We start from the raw sequence: 23,549 nt of genomic DNA, 5'->3' as shown, positions 1-23,549 counted from the left end.
AAACCACATGTACTCTGCTCTGTGGAAACCAGCACACTGGAAAGACTCCATGCCTCAGCGATGACATATGAGAATATGGCCCAGATTCAACGGTGGCCTTGCCACCTGGATGTTCCTCTGCCCTTGTTTCCTTTTGTGTAATGGGTCCAGCTCCCACCCCTGGTCTGTCCGTTGGGAAAGCCTTACCGCAGGCCTGCCCGCTGGACTGTGCACACAGCCTGCCAGGCTGCGCAGCTGGAAGTACTGGGGAAGCTCACCAGCAACCATAGCGCTCGCTCGCTCGGGGCCGGAGATGAAGTAGAGGCAAACGCTTGCTCATTCCTGCAGCCAGGCGCCCCTTGCTAAGCAGCGCTATCCCTGGAGCCTAACCGTGGCCGCTTTCACACCTGCACGTGTTCCCCGTCCACATTTCCTCCTAGGGGGCTGGAGAGGGGCCGCTGGACCCCTCCGGAGTGGTCACTCTTCCCAGCTAGCTGTATGCAATTCTGCCCTCACCGCACGTGGCCTGGGGGGGGGGTCTCCAGAGTAGGTAGGCTGGAAAAAATGAGAAGGGGCTTTTCAGTCTATGCCGTGATGGAAGAGCCATCGCACACACTGGAGTGTGTGTGTGTTTAGGGCTATTACCGTTTTTTCTATAACTCCCCACTTACGGCTCCATGAGCAGCCTAATAAACTCAGTTTCCAGGGTGACCTGTGGTAGAATGGACCTTTGATTAGTCACTGGGACCTTAGAAGGAGGGGGTTAGACCTTGCTTTGTCTCCCCTCAGGGGGAAAATTCTTGCACCATCTCCCACTGGTCAGGTCCTGGAGGACTGTCTCAGAATGTGAAGCTACTCTATCACCAGCGGCAAGCAAACCTGGGGCACACACACATTTATTTTGGAGACAGGGTCTCACTATGTAGCCAAGGCTAGGCTAAAGTAGCCTAAAGGTGGCTTTAACCTCATGGTAATCCTCTTGCTTCATGCCCAATACAGTAGTATTCTCTTTGGGCCTTTCCCCCATCTCTATAGACCAATGGTAAAAGACACACACACACACACACACACACACACACACACACACACGCGCGCGCGCGCGCGCGTGCGTGCCTTTACTACCCTCGTGCCTCCACAACCCTTCCAACTCGGCAAAGGCAGCATGCCTGGACTCAGAGACACTCGAGGAAGCCTTGGGGTTGCTTTGTGCTGGGATTCAAGCAACACACCACAGCAGCAGGCAGGAATGTTTATTGCATTAGAAAAAACACCAATGAAAACCGGCAGATACCTCCACATTAGACATTAGTTTGACTTCAAGGAAGTCATGACGGAATCTCAAAGGACCACCCTATGGTCTAGGAGAGGGTGATGGTCGCATGACTCCACTTCCCCTGTCCCTTAACCAATGGACCTCCACAAGGGTGTCCATCACGTGACACACATACCATGACTCAGTTCCCTCTCAGCTTGCTTGTACGTGCCCGGGTGGAGTCACCTGGTCACAAATACTGCACTCCTGAGATACTGGGACAGAGACGGGAAGTTTCCTGGCCTGGATTTCTGGTGAAAATGGGATTTGCATAGCGTAGGAAGAGCTTGCCTTCCTGCAGAAGTCTGAAAAACTGTCCAGTCCTCCTATCTCTGCTAGACATGACAAGAGGCTATTCAAGCAACCGAGTGACTAAAATTCTCACACTATCATTTTATCTGCATCACGGCTGGGGGAGGAAACCCAGAGAAAGGCTTTGTGAGATCACCTGAGCGTCTTCAGGATGGAGGTGAGGGCTCTAGGTAGATGCTAACAGCTGGGGCCAAGCAAATGATAAAGTGATGGCTTCCAGCAACTCTGCCTTCCCAGAAGACAATCTCTTCACACTCATCCTTCTGGGCCCCGTTCCGCCAACAGACCGATACTCAACAAGCCCTGCTGCTTTCCACTCTACTTTGTCATTGCCATGTACACTTGCAAACTATGGGGTCTTCAGACCCCTCCGACTCCAACCTTCAAGTTCCAAAACATCACTGACATCCCATCTGGGCTTGGCCCTGGCCAGGTAACAGGCCAACACTAAGGCCGAGATCCCAATGAAGCCTACTGCTATGGCTACTGGCAAAGACAGCAGCGTGGACCAATGTGAGCCAACAGGAGCTTTTCAGGGAGGAAAGGCCTGCCCAGAAGAAGCAATTGAGCTCAAGTTTTAGAAGTGGCAGGAAGCCATGGCAGGGCCTCCCACAAATGTGGAGCGGAGCCTCAGGTGCCTGCTCGAGTCCCCTTTTCCATATCCAGTCCCCCAAATTAGCTAGTAGGAGGCTCACACCACAAAAGGGAGCCTTAAGGTCCCTCTAGCTCATAGACTTCTAGACTATCCCTGCCTATGAGATCCTACCAGGACACCGATAGGAAAGAGCCCACTCACCCCAACCACACCGCTGAAAAGTCAAAATGAGATGTCTGTTCAAGACATTCAGGATAATTTGAAAGCCCCTATTGGAGACAGCCCTAACTGTCCTTGCTGCCATGAATCTGCACCATCATGGCACTCTTTCTACATCAGTGGCATGCCACTACAGGGAACAATCACATCTCCTCAGTACCTGGCTGACAAATTCCTACTGGTTTGGGTGGCTGGCTCTGTCGCCTGTAAATGACTGATGTCATTATTTGCAGACAGAAGGCTTGGGTCTCTGCCACTACAGCCTAGACCTCCATTAAAAGTGACAGGTCAAGCTGTGCTGAGGAAGAGCAGCTTAGGGGCAGGCAGAGAGGATTGGCACTCAGTGGGAGGAATGGCTTGATCTCTTTTTTTCCCTTAGCCTGATCCCTGCTGCCACTCTCCCTTGATCTGGGGGTCTGGCTGCTCCAGCTTTGACTGTGCCCTGTTTGGGAAGGAGGAGGGTCAACTGTGGCTAAAGAGTTCACGAGTTCACTTAGGTTGAGTTAGGTAGAACTACAGCAGAGCCTGAGTACACCAAGTCCTTTGGTTCATTTACTGCAAGGGGGTGGGTGACTGCTCCAGGGTAAAGGACAGTACAGAACTCATCCGGGGCCCACAGGCGTGGCAGCTGGGGTGGAATGTGGGGATTCTCTGGGAAGAGGGTCCAGGATGGGATTCTCCCACACCGTCTCTATCTCCATGTAGAGGACGCTTAGGCAACAGCGTCAGAAGTGAACTCACAGACAAGACAGCCTTAATAAATTAGTATAATACTATTAGAAGGGACGGCATTTGCTGTTTCTCAGGAGCATCGTCCTACGTGCAGCCTGACAAGCTCCTTCCCTGGGAAATTTAAAAAGCCGTCCCTATAGCTCTGATGTAAAATTATAAAATAGAAATCTGGTAGGGTTTGTTTCGTTTAAAAAGGAAAAGCCCTGGAGAGGCGGGCGGTCCCGTGCAGTCCTGTTAGCTTTGCCCATCGGGTCTGCCCACAGAGTTTCCTCCTGGAGGCTGGATCTGGATGGAGTCCAAGAAGGGCCGAAGTGCTTGTCCAAAGGGCCTGTGAAGAAACAGACATGAGCTAGGAGGGTTTTGAAGTGAAGCCCACCCACAGATAGAATGGTAGCCATGAATGATGGTCATGGCAGTACTGGCTTTCTTGTTTGTTTTCATTTGAGGGTCTTTCTGTAGTGTTTACTGTTCTGGAACTCTCTACATAGACCTTGAACTCACAGAGATCTACCTCTGTCTTTCAAATGCTAGATAGTTAAAGGCATGTATCACCACTCCCAGCCTTTTTCTATTTTTTTTTTAAGATTTATTTATTTATTATGTATACAATGTTCTGCCTGCATGCCAGAAGAGGGCACCAGATCTCACTATAGATGGTTGTGAACCACCATGTGGTTGCTGGGAATTGAACTCATGACCTCTGGAAGAGCAGACAGTGCTCTTAACCTCTGAGCCACCTCTCCAGGCCCCCAGCCTCTTCTTTTTAAATATACATACATATATACATACATACATACATATATATATATAATATTATACTTATTATATATATTAGACTTTTCTTTCTTTTTTTCTTTTAAGACAGGGTTTCTCTGTGTAGCCCTTGCTATCCTGGACTCGCTTTGTAGACCAGGCTGGCCTCAAACTCACAGAGAGGCCTGCCTCTGCCTCTTGAGCGCTGGGTTTAAAGGTGTGCGCTCTTTCAGCATTTCATACAATGCTTTGATCCTATTAACCTTCCCTCCCAAATGCTTTCTGGACCCACCCCACCCTCTACCCAACCACGCTTGTGTGCCTGCTTCTTCTCTCCCGTCAAGGCCACTCTGGACTGCCCAAACATTCTTGGATGTGTCGCTTTCCACTGGATCATGGCAGACATATTAGGTATACACTCTTGGAGAAAACTGACCCACTCTCTTCCAGCAGCTAACAACTGCCAGTAGTTCCTTGGGTAGGGGTGGGATTTCATGCCCAATTCCCCTTTCCATGTTGGGCTTTGGTCTGTCTTGGGCTTGCACAAATCTCGTCCATGCTGTCACAACCGCTGTTGAGATGTTCAGTTGCTTTGAGGTATCCAGGAGACACTTCCTTGTAAGCCATCCCTGCCTCTGGCCCCTCAACTCTTTCTGCCCCTCTTCTGCAATGGCTCCTGAACCTTGGGAGGAGGTGTAGTGTATAAGTTCCATTTAGGGCAGAGGATTCTCTAGTCTTTTACTTGGTCTGTTGTGGGTTTCTTGTTACCACAGTTTAGATGGTTGTTCTAGGAGGGTTAGGGTTTGGTAGGTGTTTCCCAAGGTCCATGTGTTAATAGACTTGGTTCTCAGCCTATGAAACTCATCATGGTGGGGCCTATTGGGAGGTCTTCTGGTCACTGGGGACATGCCCTTGAAGGAGACAGTGGAACCTTAGTCCCTTCTCTTTGCTTCCTAGACACCACAAGTAAGCAGCTCTGCTCTACCACAGGCGACCACCGTGAGTTTCTTTATCATAGGCTCAAAGGTATCAGTGTCAGGTGGCCGTGGATTGAAACTTCTGGCAGTGTGCCAACTAAAGTCTTACTCTTCAGAAACTGAGTATCTCAGGCTTCCACTCCAGGAGCCAAAAGCCAAGTAACAATCTTCCAAATAGTCTGTTTTATGGATTTCCTCCTGGGCCCCTCCTCTGTGTGGGAACCACCATCTTCTTACTGAACCTGCAAGGCCGGTTGGGTCCCTGTGGGGTCGTGGTTAAACAGGCTGGCCTCCCACAGGCAGCTAGAGCTCTCTGTACTTGTGTCCTGTGTTGAAGGGATAGGCTTTAAGACAGGTCTCATGTAGCCTAGGCTGGCCTCACGCTTCTTGTCCACCTTCCAAGTGCTGGGATTACAGGATGCACCAAAACACCCAGCTTACTTGTATCTTCAATTCTTTTGAAGAAGATAAAAATAAAGTTGAAGTTGAGGTAAAAAGGCGGAAGCTGAGGCAAAAGCAAAAGGAAGTCAGGATGACGAGGCTGGGAGTGAGGATGTTACAAAATTAAGATTCCTCCAGAAAACGAACTGTTTGAGCGCAGGGTACACTCTGGGAAGGCTGCCGGGTGTTGATGTCACTGTCTAAAGATCACCTGGTTTGTCCCTGTAATAGCTTAGCTGGAGAATCACTGTGAAAACGGACTCTGGAGGCTTTTCAAGGTTACTGTATCCTTAAATAGAGTGGTCTCATGCTGGGCATGGTGGTCAAAGTCTTTAAACTGGCCCTCAGGAAGCAGGGACCAGTATAGGCTATGTAGCGAGTTCTAGGCCAGTTGGGCTACATAGTGAGACCCTGTCTCAAAAAAAATAAGTGGCTCAGGACATACTATGGGCACAGGCTTTACTCAGAGGCTGCTGTCTACCCCCACTCTTCGTTTTTCTTACTAAATATGTAACCCAACCTGGTCTCAGACTCACTATGTAGCTCAAGCTGGTCCCAAATTCACTATGATCCTCTTGCCTCAGCCACACAACTGCGGGTATTCTCAGGGTGCACCACTGTGCCTAGCTGTCATCCCTCAGAGCCAGGTGTGGTGGCCCATGCCTGTAATCCCAGCATTCTGGGAGGCAGAGGCAGGCGGATCGCTGTGAGTTCGAGGCCAGCCTGGTCTGGTCTACAGATTAACCCCAGGACAAGGCTACACTGTGAAATCCTATCTCAAAAAACCCAACCCAACCCAACCCAACCCAACCCAACCCAACCTAACCTAACCCAACCCAACCCAACCCAAAACAAGAACAAAAACCCCTTAGATCAAGAGAGTAAGGTACTTGTAAACTGCTCTAAGTGTTACATATAAGCCCTAATTTAGACAAACGCCCGAACCTCACACATTAAGGAGGAGGAGCAGGGGGCTGGAGAGATGGCTTAGAGGTTAACCGCACTGGCTGCTCTTCCAGAGGTCCTGAGTTCAATTCCCAGCACCCACACGGTGGCTCATAACCATCTATAATGAGATCTGGTGCCCTCTTCTGGTGTGCAGGTGTACATGCAGACAGAACATTGTATACCTAATAAATAAATAAGCCTAAAAGAATAAAGAAGGAAGAGCAGGAGCATATGGCTACTCAAAGGTGCTCAGGGTCTTGTGACCTAGTCTAGGCAGAGCTCTGGGGTCTCCCACATCTATCAGGAAGAAGGCAGTCCCAGGCTTGGGTGACCATGCCTCTTAGCAGCCTTTTCTTTTTTGTTTTGTTTTTTTCAAGACAGGGTTTCTCTGTGTAGCCTTGGCTGTCCTTGATTTGTAGACCAGGCTGGCTTTGAACTCACAGCAATCTGCCTGCCTCTGCCTCCCTTTAGTCTGGGATTAAAGGCATCTGCCACCATGCCTGACAGCAGCCTTGTTTTCTATGCAGTTTCTAAAATAAAACTGAGGAGTTTATCTGCCCGGATCCCTGCTGGTCAGGACCCTACCCAATTCAGAAGAAACAAATTCAGAAGAAAAAAAAAAAGTCAAAGGCAACAAATGTGCTAGAGCAGGTATCTTGATACAATCAGAAATGGGAGCGAGTAATGTGGCTTTGGGGAGTATCTGCCCTTTCAGGAGATGACAAATGGGTGATGGCCCATAGGCCCTTCCCAAGACTGGACCCCATCAGGGGCAGAGGAAGCCTCTACTGAGGGCTGTCCGTGCCCTGTGCGTTCAAGGACAAGCAGAATTGTGACTTGGGTGTGGCTGACAAGGACAAACCACAGTTAAGAACTGGGCTGTCCTGTTACTCCAGATTCTCCATCTACTGAAGCCCTTCTGGGCAATAGCTTTGTGTATTAGATACTGCGGTTTATATAAATACTAAAGCTAGCATCAAGTGGGTTTCTAGATTCTGTGCCAGCACTTACAGCCAGCTCCAAAGAGACTGGAGGTTAGACCAGTGCACACTGGTGGGTGAAACAATGGTGGCCTTCTGTGGTGGAACCAGTCACTGACAGGCCCGGCAGGCGGGGAGGTTTCCGCTGCCATAGGGCAGGCACACTTGGCTCAGGCTCATCTCCGGGGGCTGAGGGCACCCTGATCCTCCTGACTGCCTCAACTGGGGATTTGCAGAGTTGGAAGGGGCAGAAACAAGGAGGTCACACTTACGTGGACAGAACTTCGGAGGGCAGGTCTGTTATGTAGGAAGGGATCTTCCGTCCAGTCAGGAACTGTGCCACTTCGTTGCTAAAGGTGTTACAGTTGTGTTCAAAGAGGTTGTAGGCTTCTCCTCTGTCCACGGAAGAAAGGTTTGGAGAGTGGATGAGAAAGACCGCAGCATCTACATGAGGGACTGTCACTGTGGAGTGAGTGGGAAGGTGGGCAGGGCCTTATATGAGGACTGAGACCGGTCCTCTCAAACAGTCCAGAAGGACTGCTGTCTGCAGACCTGGACCTCTGAGAAGTGATTCACAAGGAAAAGATGAACCAAAAGTACATGCTTTCTACATAGTTCCGGACTCTTTACAGTCACAAATGTAGGGCTAGCATCGGAGGTGAACCCTTGATGAAACTGAGTTTAAAAAAAGCTTTCCTTATTTCATGTAGATGAGTGCTTGCAGGGATGAACGTGTACCATGTGTGCACCTACTGCCTGTGAAGGCCGGAAGACGGGGTCGGACACCCTGTTCTTGCAGTTACAGGCTGTTGTGTGGCTCCTGGGAACTGAGCCCAGGCCTTAGCCTCTAAGATAACCCTCCACAAATGTTCTTATCCTTTAAGCCATCCCTGAGTCCCTCCTCAATTTTTCTTTTTACATTTATTTTGTGTGTAGGTGTGTGGGAACACAGATAAAATTAGAGGAGAGTGTGTGATAGCAGGTTCTGTCCTTCCAGTGTGGTAAGGCTTCAGGGACCACACTCAGGCTGTCCGGCTCTGCGGCAAATGCCTTTACCAGGCTTCGACTCAAGTTTTTTTTTTTTTCTTTTGAGACAGAGCTAGCTCAGGTTCATGTTTCCCTCCAAATGCAGCCAGGGATGAACTCAAACTTCTGATGTTCCTGCCTCCTTCCTGAGTGCAGGGACTGAAAGCACGTACCAACAAACCTGTTGAAGTTTCTGTGGTGTAGTGGGATTGAGCCTAAGGCTTTGTGCCTAATGGGGAACGCACTATATCAACTGAGCTACATTCTCAGCCTGACTAAAGATTTCAAGATAAATTCATTCAAGATGGTATTTCATCCTATTCCTACCACCATCCCCATTTTCCATGTTTAGGAAGAGCCACTTAGCCAGAAGATGTGAAGAACAGTATTTACTGATCCCATTCAGAAGGAATGAGGAGCCTTTCTTTCTTCTAAAAAAGCTGGGATGCGGTGTTGGCTGCTGTAGGCACTGAGGCTTTTTCTATAGTACAGCAACTGCTTTCTCTTCATGATAGCAAAGACCGGTCAGGCTGGAGCTGAAGGTCGGAGCTGGCTATGCTGGTCCTGCCTTGCAGGGTTTGGATGGTATAGTCATGGAGCACACAAGCAGCCACCACCCTGTCCTTACTCACCGGAACAAAGACTCCCCTAGGGAGGACAGGTATTCCAGAAAGATCTCTTCTGTGACTTCTGTGCACCCCACATCAACCACAGTGTCTGGGGGCCCAAGCAATGTCCCTCCCTGAAAGAGTCAACCCAAGAAAGTCACTCAGTCATCATCACTTTCGTTTTTTTGCTTCTTCTTGGCTGTTCTGGGGACCAAACCCAGGGCCTTTCGTAGCGCTCTATCGCTGAGACCCTCAGCATTCTCTGTTAACATTTTATTTGCGAAGGGATCTTGTAAACTCCAGGCTTCCTTCCCCATCTGTTAAATGACTATTATTTCTAGAAAGTCTTAATATATAACCCTGAATGGCCTCGAATTCACAAAGATCCACCTGCCTTTGCATCCCAAGTGTTGGGATTAAAGGTGTTTACCACTGCACCAGGCTTGAAAGAATTGTTTACTGTGACTTCCTACACAAAAATATAAAAACTCTGTTCCCCAGCTTTGTTTTTTAACTGCTGGAACACTCTTGTTCCAGGAAGAGGGCTATTTCCTGTTTGTATCGAGGTTAGTGAGTTTGGGATTGGGCTTCTGGTTGCCTGTGAGGCGGGGAAGCTGATTCCTGCGCAGGTTTCTACAGTGTCCATTCCTTTCTTTTCAAAAAGACGGAAACCTAGCTGAGTGTGGTGGCACACGCCTTTGTTCCCAGCGCTATGGAGGCAGAGTCAGGCAGATCTCTGAGTTTGAGGCCAGTCTCATCTACATGGTGGGCTCCAGGACAGCCAAGGCTGCACAGAAGGACCCTGTCTCAAAAAATACCAACAACCAAAAGACAGAAACCTGGAACCTCTGGTCTCCTTTTGTCCCCAACAGATGATCACAAGGATAGAACATGACAGCTGGGTTGCCACAGGAGCCTAAAGGAGTAGGAACAGTAGCCAAAGGGCCAGCAATAGGACATCAAGGAGGGTAGACTTGGGAAAATAGAACACTCCTGAACAGAGCTTGCCTGTAAAAGCCATTGATTGACAGCCCCTGAGCACTTCCCTTCAGGCTGACATTGTTCTGAGCATTGGTGAAGGCATGGTGAGCAATAATTATGGTAGCCAGAGGAAAATTACCTAACGTTCCAAAGAATAAGAGGTCACTATTGCAACGCCTATTGTTCAGTCACATGATAAACCGTATTGAGAACTTACATGCTACCTCTAATGCCAGACACTGGGAGTTCAATGTATACAAAATATGAGATTTCTGTCCTCATGGGACCTAAAGTTTATTAGGGAAGGTAGGTAAAAAAGTCTGTACACCAGTGGATCATGTCAAGCTGACCCAGGAGCTGTACTGGAAAAGAGCAGAATGCCATTTGTAGGTCCCTGTGGCAGAGGAGGGCCAGGCTGAGATCTGCCTGAGGAAACTGACACCCACTCACACCTGAAGGATTGAGAGGCACATTCAGGTGAAGGATTAGGGAGCTACGCTAGGTTAGAGTATAGGTTAAATGCCCAAGCAGGAAAGGGCAGAGGTGGGGAAGACACCACAAAAGACACACCACAAAAGAGGATGGCTAGTGAGGGAGCCAGAGACAAGACCAAAGAGCTCATGGGACACCTTCTGAGCCTTCAGGCTAAAATTCCTTAAAAAAACAAAAAACAAAACAAAAACAAAAGCAGTAACAAAAAACCTTTCTGTCTCCTACATAGAGGACAGAGGGGAGCTCAGGCAAACTTCATAGGTTCAGCCTACACAGGAAGTGCTCAGGCCTGCAGTGAAAGCTCTGGAGGAATGGGAAGAGACGGACAGAGATAGACACACTGACAACACAGAATTGACCAGGTTTTTTGGGTACAAACACGCCTGTGGGAGGTAAAGACAACGGGCATCAGGAGGCCCCAGGTTCTCTTCAGCAGCACAGTGGTCTTGAGGCCAGCCTCAGCCATGAGAGGCCTTTTAATCTCAAAAGGCAAACACAAAAAGAAGTGACCAGGCTTAACGAAAGACTTGTAGGGTGGCCACTGGAAAAAAAATCAAGAATGACTTCCTACTTATATCAAACTGAATGGCTGGTTTTTGCTTGAGCACCATGACAATCCTGGGATGGCTCTGAGAGAAATGTTCTGAAAAGAATCAGAAAGATCACGCAAGAAGAGGGGCCCACAGCCCACAGGGGCAGGATGCTGACTGGGTGATAACTGGCATACGTGTGACTGAATGAGGAGTCTTCCTGTTTCTCTTCATGTCTCCCCACCCACAGTGCTGGGGAGGAACTGAAGTCTAAGTGGGCAGTGGATCCCTTGAAACTACAGTTACAGGTTGTTATTAGCTGCCAGAAGAATCAAACCTAGGTTGGCTGGCAGAGCAGCCAGGGTTCTTTGACTGTTGAACAATCTCTCCCCAAGCCCTGTTTCATTACACTATTATGAGCATGCGCAGACGGGTGAGGCTCTGCTCAGAGGAGAGTTATGGGATGGTTCTCTGCTTCTGCTGTGTATGTTCTAAAGATTGAACTTGGGCTGTCAGGTTTGGTGGCAAGCTCCCTACATGCCCAGCCATGTCTGTGCCATCACACTAGTCCTTTTTAGGAGTGCCTTTATGAGAGAGGGTCTCATGTAGCTCAGGCTAGCCTTGAACTCAACAGGTAGCCAAGAAAGGTGAACTTGCAATCCTCCTGCCTCTACCCACAAGCACTAGGATTATAAAACTGCTTAGCTTAAGTCTTTTCTTTCTGGGATGATCTGTATAGACCAGGCTGGGACTCATCCACTTCTGCTTCCCAAGTGCTGGGATTAAAGGCTTGTGCAGTGCACCAACACGCCTGGCTCAAGCACTGTATGAGAAACTGCCAGAGGCCAGAGGCACACGCACAAGCCAAGCCTCTCAGGCTCTAGGAACCCCCCAGAAATCTGCAGGTACGGGGGAGACACTCACCGGGGGACAGCTGGAAATACCGCCGCTGCCGAAGAAGAACTCATCCTTGTGTACAACTATAGAGGTGTGCCTGCCGCAGAGAGGGACAGTGAGCCGACTTACAACTTCCCCAAGAGAAAGCCAGTCCCATACTGCAGAGAGAGTAACTCCTGCCCCGAGACGTCACCAAGGGAGCCAATTCTATTCTCTAGCCAGATGAAGACATGAGTAAGAAGACACATTCAGTCCCTCTCAATCTGGGATGATTGTCCCCACCCTCATACCCAAATTCACAGATGCACAGGTCCCTTTTCTAAAACGGAATAGGTCATACTCAGAAGCTATATGCACCCTTAAGTAGACTGAATCATTTAAAGATGACATATAATGCGTAACACGATTCAAATGCCATAGTCATTGCACTGTACTGCTCAGGGAATAATAACTAATGAGTCTGTATGCTTAGGACAAGCACGTTTACTTTTCAAGACAGGGTTTCTCTGTGTAGCCCTGGTTGTCCTAGACTCACTTTGTAGACCAGGCTGGCCTAGAACTCACAGAGATTTGCCTGCTTCTGCCTCCTGAGTGCTGGGCTTATAGATGTGCACCACCACGCCCAGCCATTTGTTTCTCCCCCAGAAATAGTCTCACTATGTAGCCTTGGTAGGCCTGGAGCTTCCTGTGTAGACAAGACTGGCCTCTATCTCAGAGACCTTTTCTCCTGGGTGCTGGGATTAAAGGTGTATGCTGCCACTCCCAGCTAACACTCAGGATTTGACACTGCTTACAGGAGCTAATTTATGCACAGAACTGATGGCACAGCCCAGAGAGGGCTGACAGCACCACAGATGCCCTCTGCCGAGCACTGCCTTTGGGAATAGATGATTACTGTGGGGAGCATTAGTGGAAGCCAGTAGGTGACAGCAGCTTTCACCCTGGAGTTGTGACAAAAAATGTCTCCAGATTCGGCCAATGTCTTGTGAGGTGGAGGGGCAAAACCAGATCCACAGAGAACTGGTGTTTTAGGATAGGGGTAACTGGGGGCTGGAGAGATGGCTCAGCAGTTAAGAGCACTGCCTGCTCTTCCGGACCCAGGTTCAATTCCCAGCACCCGCATGGTGGCTCACAACCATCCGGGGATCTGATGCCCACTTCTGCCCTCCGAGGCATCAAGCACACACACACACACAGTGCACAGACATACACATAAAAATAGAAATTGGGCTGGGCAGTGGTAGCATACACCTTTGATCCCAGCACTCAGGAGGCAGAGGCAGGCGGATCTCTGTGAGTTCGAGGCCAGCCTGATCTAAAGAGGGAGTTCCAGGTCAAAACAAACAAACAAACAAAGGATATGGGAAACAAACAAGGAAGAGCCAGGCTTAAAGCTGGGAGCTGCAGAGACTAGCGAACTGCTAGTGCGCGCTTTTGCTCACAAGGCAGTCGATACCGGGAGTCCCAATGCACTTACCAGATGCCTTCCAGTTGCTTCCCTGTGGAGAAAAGGAGAGGGTTAGTCATTTGGGACAAGACCTGGTGGCCCCCTCAGCCTGAGTGAATTTAGAACTCATTCAAACCAGGAGAAAACTTAGGATACCTCCCAGAGGACTTTCTAGAACCCCAGCTCTCCTCTATGGCAGTCCTCTGGCTATGACAAGGATGCACCATTTTGCCTTATCAGACAGCAACATAAAAACGCTGACATGGGCTGGAGAGATGGCTCAGTGGTTAAGAGTACTGTTTGCTCTTCTAAAGGACCCAGGTTCAATTCCCAGCACCCACATGGCAGCTCACAACTGTCTGCAACCTCAGTTCCAAGGGATCTGATGCACACACTAATGCACATAAAATAAAATTAAATAAATTAAAAAAAGGTTTTTATAAACACAACAACAACAACAAAAAAAAAACAAAAACAAAACAAACAAAAAAACGCTGACATAAATGTTTACATCTGTTCTTATTTCCCATCTGGGTTAAATCAACTCCATCTTTTTAACTTCTCTGTGTCATCTGCAGCGACGTTAGCCACTTCTCCATGAGGGTGCAATTCTTCAGAAAGCAATGGTACCAAACTAAGTGCTGTGTGTTTTAAAGAAGGCACATGCACCTGGTGAATAAATCCAGGTGTATGAGCAATTCTGAGCACATGCTCTCCACTGACCTACTCTCAGGGACTATTAGTCAATTCCTCTGCCTACCAGCGATGTCAGGTGTTAAAATGCAGACACAGGTTATCCTGTCTTCAGAAGCTCAAAATCAAGTGGAAAGACACATATAAATAATTAACTGAAACACAGTGCTGAGTTAGTAAAGATAAAGAACTACCTTCACGGGCTTGAATTCAACCAGTGAAGGAGCCAGCAGGGGCAAAGCTGGGCGTATCTGCCAGAGAGGACAGTCCTCGCAAATACATGAAGACTAAGGTTTTGCAGGCCAGAGAGCAGGAGTGGTGATGGTGCTAGGAGCAGCCGGCAGGCCTGTGGCAAGGCAGGGTGGCCTGGGCTGGGTAGGACAGTGCTCTGATCAGACACACTTTTTAAAAATAATTTTCACATGTGTTTATTTACTTATTTAGAGTGTGGGTGTGTGCGCATGTGTGTGTATATGCCTTGGTGTACACATGGAGGTCAGAGGACAGTTTGCAGGAGTTCATTCTCCGATTTCCCCATGCAAGCTCTGGCCATCCAACTCAGGTTGTTAGCTTGCCAACCAGGCATCTTTACCCACTGAGCCATCTGTACATTCTGACCCAAATGTAAGACTAGCATTCTATTTTTATTTTCTTGTCATACTGGGGATCAATTTTAGGGCCTTGTGCATGCTAGGCAAGCGCTCTCCCCGAGCCACATTAGCCTTGTTTAGTTTTGTTGGAAGCAACTTATCTAGCTCAGGCTGGCCTCGAACTCAAAGCAATCCTCCTAGCTCCAATTCTGATGTTGAGATAAGCATGTGTCATCTAAACCTAGACACTCCGCCTACCACGCGTGTGGAGGCCAGAGGTTGACATATCTTTCTCAATCACTCTCCATCTTGATTTTGACACAGTCTCTTAATGAACCTGGCATCCCTGGTTCAGGTAAGGCTGGCTAGCCATCAAGGCCCAGGAATCCTCCTGTCTCCACTTCAGGGCTGGGGCTACAAGTGTGTACCACAACACTTGGCACTTGCTGCCCCTCTTCCGGAGTACTTGTTTGGTCCCCAGCACTCACACTGGGGGCAGGGTGAAGTGTTCATAACTACCTGTAACTCTAGCTCCAGGGGATCCAATGCCCTTTTCTGGCCTCTGAAGCACCTGTACACAACCACAACACAGACACACACAATTACATCTAAGTAAAAATCTTTAAAAACATGCTGTGTACGGGTCAGCAAGATGACTCAGTCAGTGGGAATGGCACTTGACACCATGTCTGATGACCTCAATCCAATTCCTGGGCCCCATGTGGTAGAAGGAAAGGACCAACTCCCGGAAGTTGTCTTCTGACCCTCCACATACATGCTGCAACACTTAGAGACACACTAAACTGTGATTAAACTTAAAGGCTACAGGCTCAAAGTGACTTCAAGACCAGCCTGGGCTATAAACTGGTGGGTGAGATGTGGTGGAGAGGATGAACTGAGAGAAGGGGTGAGGAGCAGCTCAGAGGCCACGGCAAACCCTACGGGAGACAATACATGCAAGTGAGGAAGGAGGGAGGGGCTAGGAATGCGGTGAGCCTCACTCACTCTCCAAGGCTGTCAGTCCAAAGGCTTAGTGACTGCTAAGCATCTCCCTCATCTGCTCTAGGAAGGAGAACGCCATGCTCACACTTCCCCCGTGTTATTTACACACCGTTTCCTTTTCTAGGTAAATGAAAGCCTTCCAAATATGTACTTCAACTTTTTTTTTTTTTTTTTTAGATAGGGTCTTTCTATGCTGGGATTAAAACCATGTGCCACCATGTCCACATCATCCTTTATATTCTATGTACTGGGGAATGAACACAGAGTCTCGTATATGGTAAGCAGGTACTCTACCACTGGGCTAGCCTCCAAGGCCTAGATTTTCTTTCTTCTTTCTTTTCTGAGACAAGGTCTTACGTATTCTGAGCTGGCCTCTAACTTGCTATGTAGCCAACCTTAAGTCCTGATTCACTTGCCTCCCACACCCCCACCTGCTGGGATTAAAGGTACCTAGCCCCATGCTTGGCTCCTGTGATCCAAGGGATCAAGCCCAGGTCCTTGTCCTTTGCCAGCAAGAGCCCCAGCCCAGACCTGTTCCCACATATCTGAAATGTTACACAGTGCACATTTGCTATTTTGAAAAGATGAGCAAGACCTGTGTTTTGTTTAGTGTGAAAAAACAAGGCGAGATGCGAAGAGGGGTTTGATGGAGATGCAGAGGTAGAAATGTGAGGCTCGCTGCGTCTGAGCCTACCCTTGGGAAAAAGAGGACCGTGGTCTTGGCAAAGCGAAGGCCACAGGAAAGCAGGCTGAACGGAATATTAATTTTTTTTGCGCAAGATTAGACGGGAGAAGGTGAGGTGGTTAGCATGAGCTATGAAAGTAGGGCACAAAGGCATCTGGGGACATGAATTAGACGCAGTGGATATTAGCACAGCACAGAGCGGATTATTTCCCACTGGGATTTCCTCAGCAAGCCAGAGAGTGGGTGGTCACATGGCTGCTTGTCTTTGGAGCATGGCTGCAAAAAACAAGGCATGGGGGTCAGCCTGTACGGATGACAGGTGTAGGGCAAGGGGTGCTACTGTCAGCCTTCACTGCACAGAGTAAAGAGGTACATAAAAGTCTTGGGGTGAGTACCCCACTCGGATAAACACAGAGCGGGGTAAACTATATATATACAGGCTAGATCAGCGTACCGCTGCTGCTATGCAAATGCCTATTTGGAAGAGTTAAGTGGGTGGCAGTGATGGGACCCCAGAGACACAAGCCTCCTTGCAGGCGGCATTTTGTCTCAGTTTGGCAGGGAAAGGAAACACATTAGCTCTTTGCTGGAGATCAAGTGCAGCCCTGGTTTGTGTCACACAACGCTGCCCTAGCAACAGTATTTTAACTGGCACTTCGCCAACAGTAAGAGAGGCTTAAGTGTTACCTGAAAATAAACACTATTTATTTAAAAGGAAGCTTTTGTATAATGTAAGTAGCCCTCTGCAGTCAATATTATAAGATGCCTGTGAGCAGAAGGGTTTACCCTTCTTGTCTGTGGGGAGAAAAGGGGGGCTAGGAAATCACCATGAAAAGAACTGGTAGAGTATTTGCCTTACACCATACACAAGGAAGCAAGTTCTAACCTGAGCACCACAAAATAATCTATAAATTTTAAAAGGTTGTTTAAAAATATCTAACCATGTAGTATAGATCCTTTAGAGTCAGCACAGGACTCCCTCCGCCCCGCCCCAGAGTAAAGATAACTATAGTCAGATGTGGCAGTACCCGTAATCCTTTCCCTTGGAAGGCTGAGGCAGGAGAATTGCTGTGGAGCAGCCTGAAGTACAGAGTGAGACTTTGTATTGGGTTGGTGGAGAACAGAAATACAGGACGATGGCACATGCCTATAATCCCAGCACGAAGAGATGGAAGCTGAAAGACCACGAGCTGAGAGCCAGCCTAAGCCCATGAAATGCTGCCTCAACAATCAAAGACCTTAGAAGCTGGAGAGCGAGGACTCTGTGGTGAAGAGCACTGGCTGCTCTTCCAGGGCACCGGGGTTCTGTTCCCAGCACCCACAACCACCTGTAACATCAGTTCCGGGGGACCTAATGCCCTTTTCTGGCCTTTGCAGCATAGACAGTGCACAAGAGCCACCCCCCCCCAAAAAAAAACAAAACATGCATACATATAAAAAAATCAAACCAAACCTCCAGAGCTCTTTTTCTTGGTGTGGAGAGGGTCTCCTCTTAATGGCTGCCCATGCATATTAGCTGGGCTTTAGCAAGGCTTGGGGTATGTCCCACCATTTACCCAGCTAGTGTTCATGAAATACAAGACTATGTCAGACTCTAGGGCTTCAGCAGAGCTCTTGCCTCATGGAACTTCAAGTCTAGTTGGGGGTGCAAGGGTTGTGGATACAGATGAAAAAAAATGTGCAGTCCTAAACAGGATGGTAAGTACTTCCAGAAGCACCCAGGCTGGTATCAGCACAAGAGAGAGGCATGTGAGGCAAGAGCTGGATGGTGGGTTTCCAAAAAGGTTTATGGGAGAAGAGACATCAGAACTGAGATGTCTCCATTTTCTGAATTAGTGATTGATGGGGGAATGCACAGGCCAATGTTGGTGGGGCCACCTTGGGCTGGTGGTCCTGGGTTCTGTAAGAGAGCAGGCTGAGCAATCCATGTAGGGCAGTAAGCAGCCCCATCCACGGCCTCGGCCTCAATTCCTGTCTCTGCCTTCATGCTCAGTCTGAGTTCCTACCTGGGCATTCCTCAGTGGACTGGGATTCAGGATATGTAAACCAAATAAATATTTTTCTTCTCAAGTTGCCTTGGCCATGGTGTTTCATCACAGAAACCTAACTAAAACATGGCAGTTTTTTTTTTTTTAACCAACAAAAGTAGATTTTGTTGCAGAATCTAATGCAGTGTGCATGTTAAACATGAGATGGCAACAGGTGAGGCTGCAGACATTAGACAGGAGTTCGCGGAGCCCTGTAAGCCACATTGGTTTGTATTTTGCAAGACTGCTATTCCCTCATTCCTTCAGTGGACATCAAACAGTGAGCACACAATGAACAATGAAAACGAGAACAAAGCACAATTGATTGCCTTAGAACATTCCGATTTGAATAAATTCTGTTTAATCTCAAAGTCTGAGTCATTTCTATAATCAATACTGGGAATGAGGGAATAGTTCGGTGAGGCCCAGCACCACGCACATGTGTGTTCACACTCCTTAGGGGCACTAGACTGTTACTGCGTACTCTGAGGAGTGAGGTTCTCTGCCTCCAGAAGCTCCAGGCTCCTGCTGCATTTATCTTGGCATGCAACTGTCATCTCTTTTACATGATTGTCTAATTTTATACATACATGCACATTACTTTTCAAGAAATTGAAACTTAAGAGGCCTTATTGCTGTTGTTCTAGGAACTAAGTATACAGACCCAAATATTTACTCTGTTGCGTTCTGTCAAGATGTACACAGATTTAGTGAGTTTTTTTTTCAAACTCAAGGCCTCATGCATGTCAGCTAAGCAGTCTACTATACAATTACCCTTTACAGCTTTAATCTTACAGCAATTTGACTAGCTTCTAAGGAAAAATAACTTAGGAATGCATATAAAACTTCTGGTTAGATACTTGTTAGCTTAGTTAAAAGCCAATCTCAGGGCCGGGGGATGGCTTAGTGGGTAAAGCTACTTGTCATGCTAAGCCTGAGGACCCAGGCAGCAGGACTGGGAGTTCAGAACCAGCCTTGGCTGCATAGTGAGCCCCTATCTTATTCCACACTCCTCCAGGGCCTCTGTATTTATCTCTGCGTGCCTTTTCACAAAAAGAGGTCAGGAAATTTAAAGAGGAGCTAAAATTATTAAGAGGAAGAGCTGAAGGAAAATTTTAATAGCTAATTATATTAGCCAAATAGTGATACGGGGGGGGGGAGGTGCAATTAAGCTGTCCACTCAATTAGAATGCTAAGGATAATTGAGGCAAGTGAGATACTGGAGAACACACTTTGATGAGAGGCACATATCCTCCAAATAGGACAGGTCAGGGAATGTCTAGCTTCCGGGAATCCAGTGCTCTCTTCTGGCCTCTGCTGGTACCAGCACATACAACACACACTCAAGCTCAGGTTCCCATGCTTGCATAACTAGAGTTTTATCCATTAAACTCTCTCCCCAGGCCCGAAATGTTTTTACTTAACTTTACTTATTACTATAGTGTACTCTCACATGTGGCACACACATATAAAACTAAACAACAATAATAAAGAAAACCAAGAAGGATAGTTTGATGGAGTTTAAGTGTTATTTTGGCCAATCACAAACTGTAACAAAATTGTATAAGGCCTTTAATTTTTTTTTTTTTTCGAGACAGGGTTTCTCTGTGTAGCCTTGGCTGTCCTAGAACTTCAAAGATCTGCCTGCCTCTGCCTCTCTGAGTGCTGGGATTACAGCATGTGCCACCATGTGGGTGTTGGGAACAGGTCCTCTCTGCAAGAACAGTATGTGCCCTTAACTACTGAGCCATCTCTCTGGCCCATGGATAAGATCTTAAATGGGAAACTTACATGACGAAGTGACATGAATTTGCTTTGGGAAAAGGAGGGCTAAGAGGTTTGGTCAGAGTCCTAGGAGAGTAGCACACAGACATGGAGGCCAGATCTTTTTCAGTCCATCTTGAGACATCTGTCTAGGGACACCTTGGACATCTGAACAAAGAACCCACTTTAAATTAGTCGTAAGGGAACATGTTATCTTGGACGGTTGGTATTAGCAAAACGATGGTGAAGTAAGCTGTGCCCATTACCCAGCTCTGCCACTCACCTGCTGGGTGACTTGAGGCAAATAACAAGGACCTATTTCACATGGGTGTGGTAGGAGTCTAGTGTGCAAAACTCAGGAAAAGGGGGGCGGCCTGGCTTGTGACAAGATCTCAACTATTATTCTGTTCTCTCCTTAGGTTCTTGGGCTCAAAGTCAGGTTGTCAGGCTGGGTGACAAGTGTCCTAACCCAATGATCTGTCTTGCCAGCCCACACAGATTAATTTTTTTTTCAAGTTCAAATGCATTTTAGGAATGAAAAATCAATATATGGAAACTAACTCAATTAGGTTATACCCAACTGTAAGATTGTAGGTATCTGAAAGGAAAGAACAGAAAGTTAATGCCTATTTCCACTTAATTTTTTTTTTAATTTTGCATGTGTGTACATCTTTAAATTGGAAAGTAATGATTTTCCCTAACTCTTCCTTCATTTGTTTTGTAAAGGGAATAAAAAACAATACAGGAAAAAAGAGAATTAAAGTTATAGGCAACACTATGGACCTCTGATTTGCCAAATTAGTGAAGTTTCATATTTGGCTGGTGCCTTCTAGAGCATCACAGCTAGCTAAAAGAACAGAGGTGCTAGGGATGTAGCTCGGAGGTGGACTGCTTGCCTAGCGTATTTCAAGTGTCTGGGTCCAAACCCCAGAGGCTACTCTAATGCTTCACCTGCCTTATTCACTTCCTTCTTTACTACCACACTCTACTGCTGCATTTCAGCTCCTCCAGCAGCCAGGCTTTCCTGCCCTAGACCCTGGCTGGTCAGTCCTTCTATCTACAACACTCTAATTCCCTCATCGCCCTCCACGGACAGCTGTGCTTCATTCTGTATTCCTGGCTTAAGTCACAGCTTCTGAAACTCTTATTTTACACACACACACATACACACACACACACACTGTGCTAGCTAATGCCATGACTGCAAACATCTTTGTTCGTTCCAATCACATCGTTAAACATTACCACATTAAACATGAGCACATGCTAAGCACTCAAATTAATTTGTTTAATGAATGAAACAACAACATCTAGTGTCTCTGTCAGCTAAGAACAATAACTATTAGGTATTAGGACAAAAAATAATCAGTATGGGGAGGGGAGGCTTTTTGGGTGGAGGAAATAAACAATGCCTTCCTGTGATAAAATCAAACAAATGACTGCATTCCGAGGAACATAGCTAGAACCTCACTGATATAATCTACCAACGACTCAAAAGCCTCCCAATCAAACAACGAAAAGAGTACTTGGAAGTTTTGCTTTCAGATTTGCCTTTCTTCTTAGGTGTGCTGCCGACCAGCTTTGTGCATGTTAGGTAAGGCCTCTATGACCGAGTCACTAGGCCCTGCCAACAACCCATGACTTAGGTCCAAACTTCTCTCTGATAATGGAATGGGCTGGCTACATAAAGAATGATCCAACAAACCCATTAAAAATACAGATTCCCAAAGATTCTGGTTCAGTATTTGTAAAGTGTGGCTCTACGATTCACACATTTAAAACTTACAAAAGTGTATGTGTTGAAACAGTTAAGAAAAAGTTCAGGGCAAAGTTTCCATTAGCTCCCGGTTACCAGTTCCTTTGATAGAGGAATTGTTTTAATTTGATCTCTCTCTCTCCTGCTCCCTTTTCTTTATTTTCTTTTTTTTTTTTTTAACACGATGTGCTATGTAGCCTAGATTGTTGGTCTGGAACCCACAGCCCTCTGACCTCAGCCTCCTTAGTACTAGGATTACAAGTGTGTTCCACTACAGTTGGCTGACTCTAATACATTTCCCCCCCGATTTTATTTAACAATATACACTGGAAAGGAACACACTTGTTTTTGCTTCCGTGTTACAGACCAAGCCCTGGGCTTGAAGCATGCGTGCCAAGCAGGAATTCTCCAGTGAGTGAGCCTCATACTTAGTCAGGTGCTTGTGTTTTTAACGAACATTCTAGCTGATTCTGATGTGAAGCCAAATTTAGAAACCACTCACTGCCCCAGGGTGGAAGGATTAATGAAGTTCAGCTCAGTGACACATCACAAAAAGATGGCCCCCAAAGTTGCCTCGCTTCCTTGATCCCTGCCCCTTGCCTTCACTGAGGAAGAACTAAGCCAGGAAACACTATCGATTGGACAGTGCAAAACTACGTGATTGTCAATCCCTGAACTCCTTTCCTGTCCGTCATTACCTGAAAGGGCAAACCTGACAAATCCTACGAGATACAGACATTTTGGTATCTGACTTGGAAGTTTTCTCTCTCAGCGCTAAACCATTCGAACCTGAGCGCAAACCAAACACTTCCCCTTAACTAACCCTCACTGACAAAACAGGATCCCGTCTTCCCCCAGAATTGCTTTCTCACCATCTGGTCAAAAGCAATTAGCTGTTGAGCGGAAGACTGCATCGTCGGACAGAATGTGATTAGTTCTAAGTTCTGGCTCAGGGTGACCTGACTTGGCCTAACCTGGAGCCGCGTGAGGACTCAGGCCCTCTGCCTTCCCATCCACTCCAAGGACTGCAGAGGGAGTTTCCTTTTGGCGCGGAGGGCAGTCACTCCGAGAGCCGCCAGAGGATCTCGTCTGCAGTGTCGCTTCCACCACCAGGGACACGCGCTGGAGACATCCTCGCTTTCTCTACTTTGAGCCAAAGAAGGAGTGTAGAGGATTCGCCAAGATCAGTCGGCTAACCCCAGTCCCTAACTTGCTCCCAGCCGGAGCCCTGCAAGGGCTTGGATCGTGAAGCTGGAAAAGGGGTTCAGGGAACTCCATCCCGCTCTCTTCCCTGCCCTAAGGGGTCTTTTCTCCCACCCGTGGGTCCCTCTACCCCCCCTCGGCAGCGATCTGCCGGCGGCCACCTGCCTACTTCCCGCTGACCCCGGTCCCCTCACCCAGCATGATGGGGCTGAGCCGCCGGGCCAGGCCTTTGGACAAGTCGTACACGTAGAGCTTCACCGGATAGAGATTCGGCGGCTCCATCAGGACCCGTGGCGGCGGCCACGATGGCCCCCGGGCAGCCGGCAGCGGCTTGGACCTTCGGGTACCCGACCAGGGTGGGGAGAGGGGGAGTGGGGGACCGAGCCGGAGCCCGGCCTGAGGGCGGGGGAGAGGCGGCCCTGCGCTACTCGCGCCCCACACCCGCGACCGGCAACGACTTCTGTGAGGTGACAGAGAGAGATCCCGGAGACTCCACACAGAACAGGGGGCAGGGGCGGGGACGCACTTTCACGCATGTGCGTTCGGTGCTGACGGGCCGGCGGGGGCGGGGCCTCGGGCAAGGGGCGGGGCTTTCTCCAG

At 48.0% G+C, this 23,549-nt stretch overlaps 2 protein-coding genes across 2 annotated transcripts in view; one reads left to right on the top strand and one right to left on the bottom strand.

Moving 5' to 3' along the window:
* Nucleotides 1–23,549, top strand: part of Xrcc6 (X-ray repair cross complementing 6) — a 48,382-nt gene that overhangs the window by 3,627 nt on the left and 21,206 nt on the right. The window lies entirely within an intron of this gene.
* Desi1 (desumoylating isopeptidase 1) lies at nucleotides 1,215–23,466 on the bottom strand. The gene is made up of 6 exons (XM_021646512.2): nucleotides 23,144–23,466; nucleotides 13,260–13,281; nucleotides 11,810–11,879; nucleotides 8,907–9,016; nucleotides 7,521–7,643; nucleotides 1,215–3,477 (listed from the first exon to the last, which is right to left on the bottom strand). The coding sequence occupies exons 1-6, from the start codon at nucleotides 23,229–23,231 to the stop codon at nucleotides 3,384–3,386; spliced, it is 507 nt and encodes a 168-aa protein (XP_021502187.1). The 5' UTR covers nucleotides 23,232–23,466; the 3' UTR covers nucleotides 1,215–3,383.

This window comes from Meriones unguiculatus, chromosome 8, assembly GCF_030254825.1.
Source record: "Meriones unguiculatus strain TT.TT164.6M chromosome 8, Bangor_MerUng_6.1, whole genome shotgun sequence".
NCBI classification, from domain to species: domain Eukaryota; kingdom Metazoa; phylum Chordata; class Mammalia; order Rodentia; family Muridae; genus Meriones; species Meriones unguiculatus.
The sequence above is the reverse complement of the archived record's forward strand: the minus strand, read 5'-3'. Positions and strand labels throughout refer to the sequence as shown.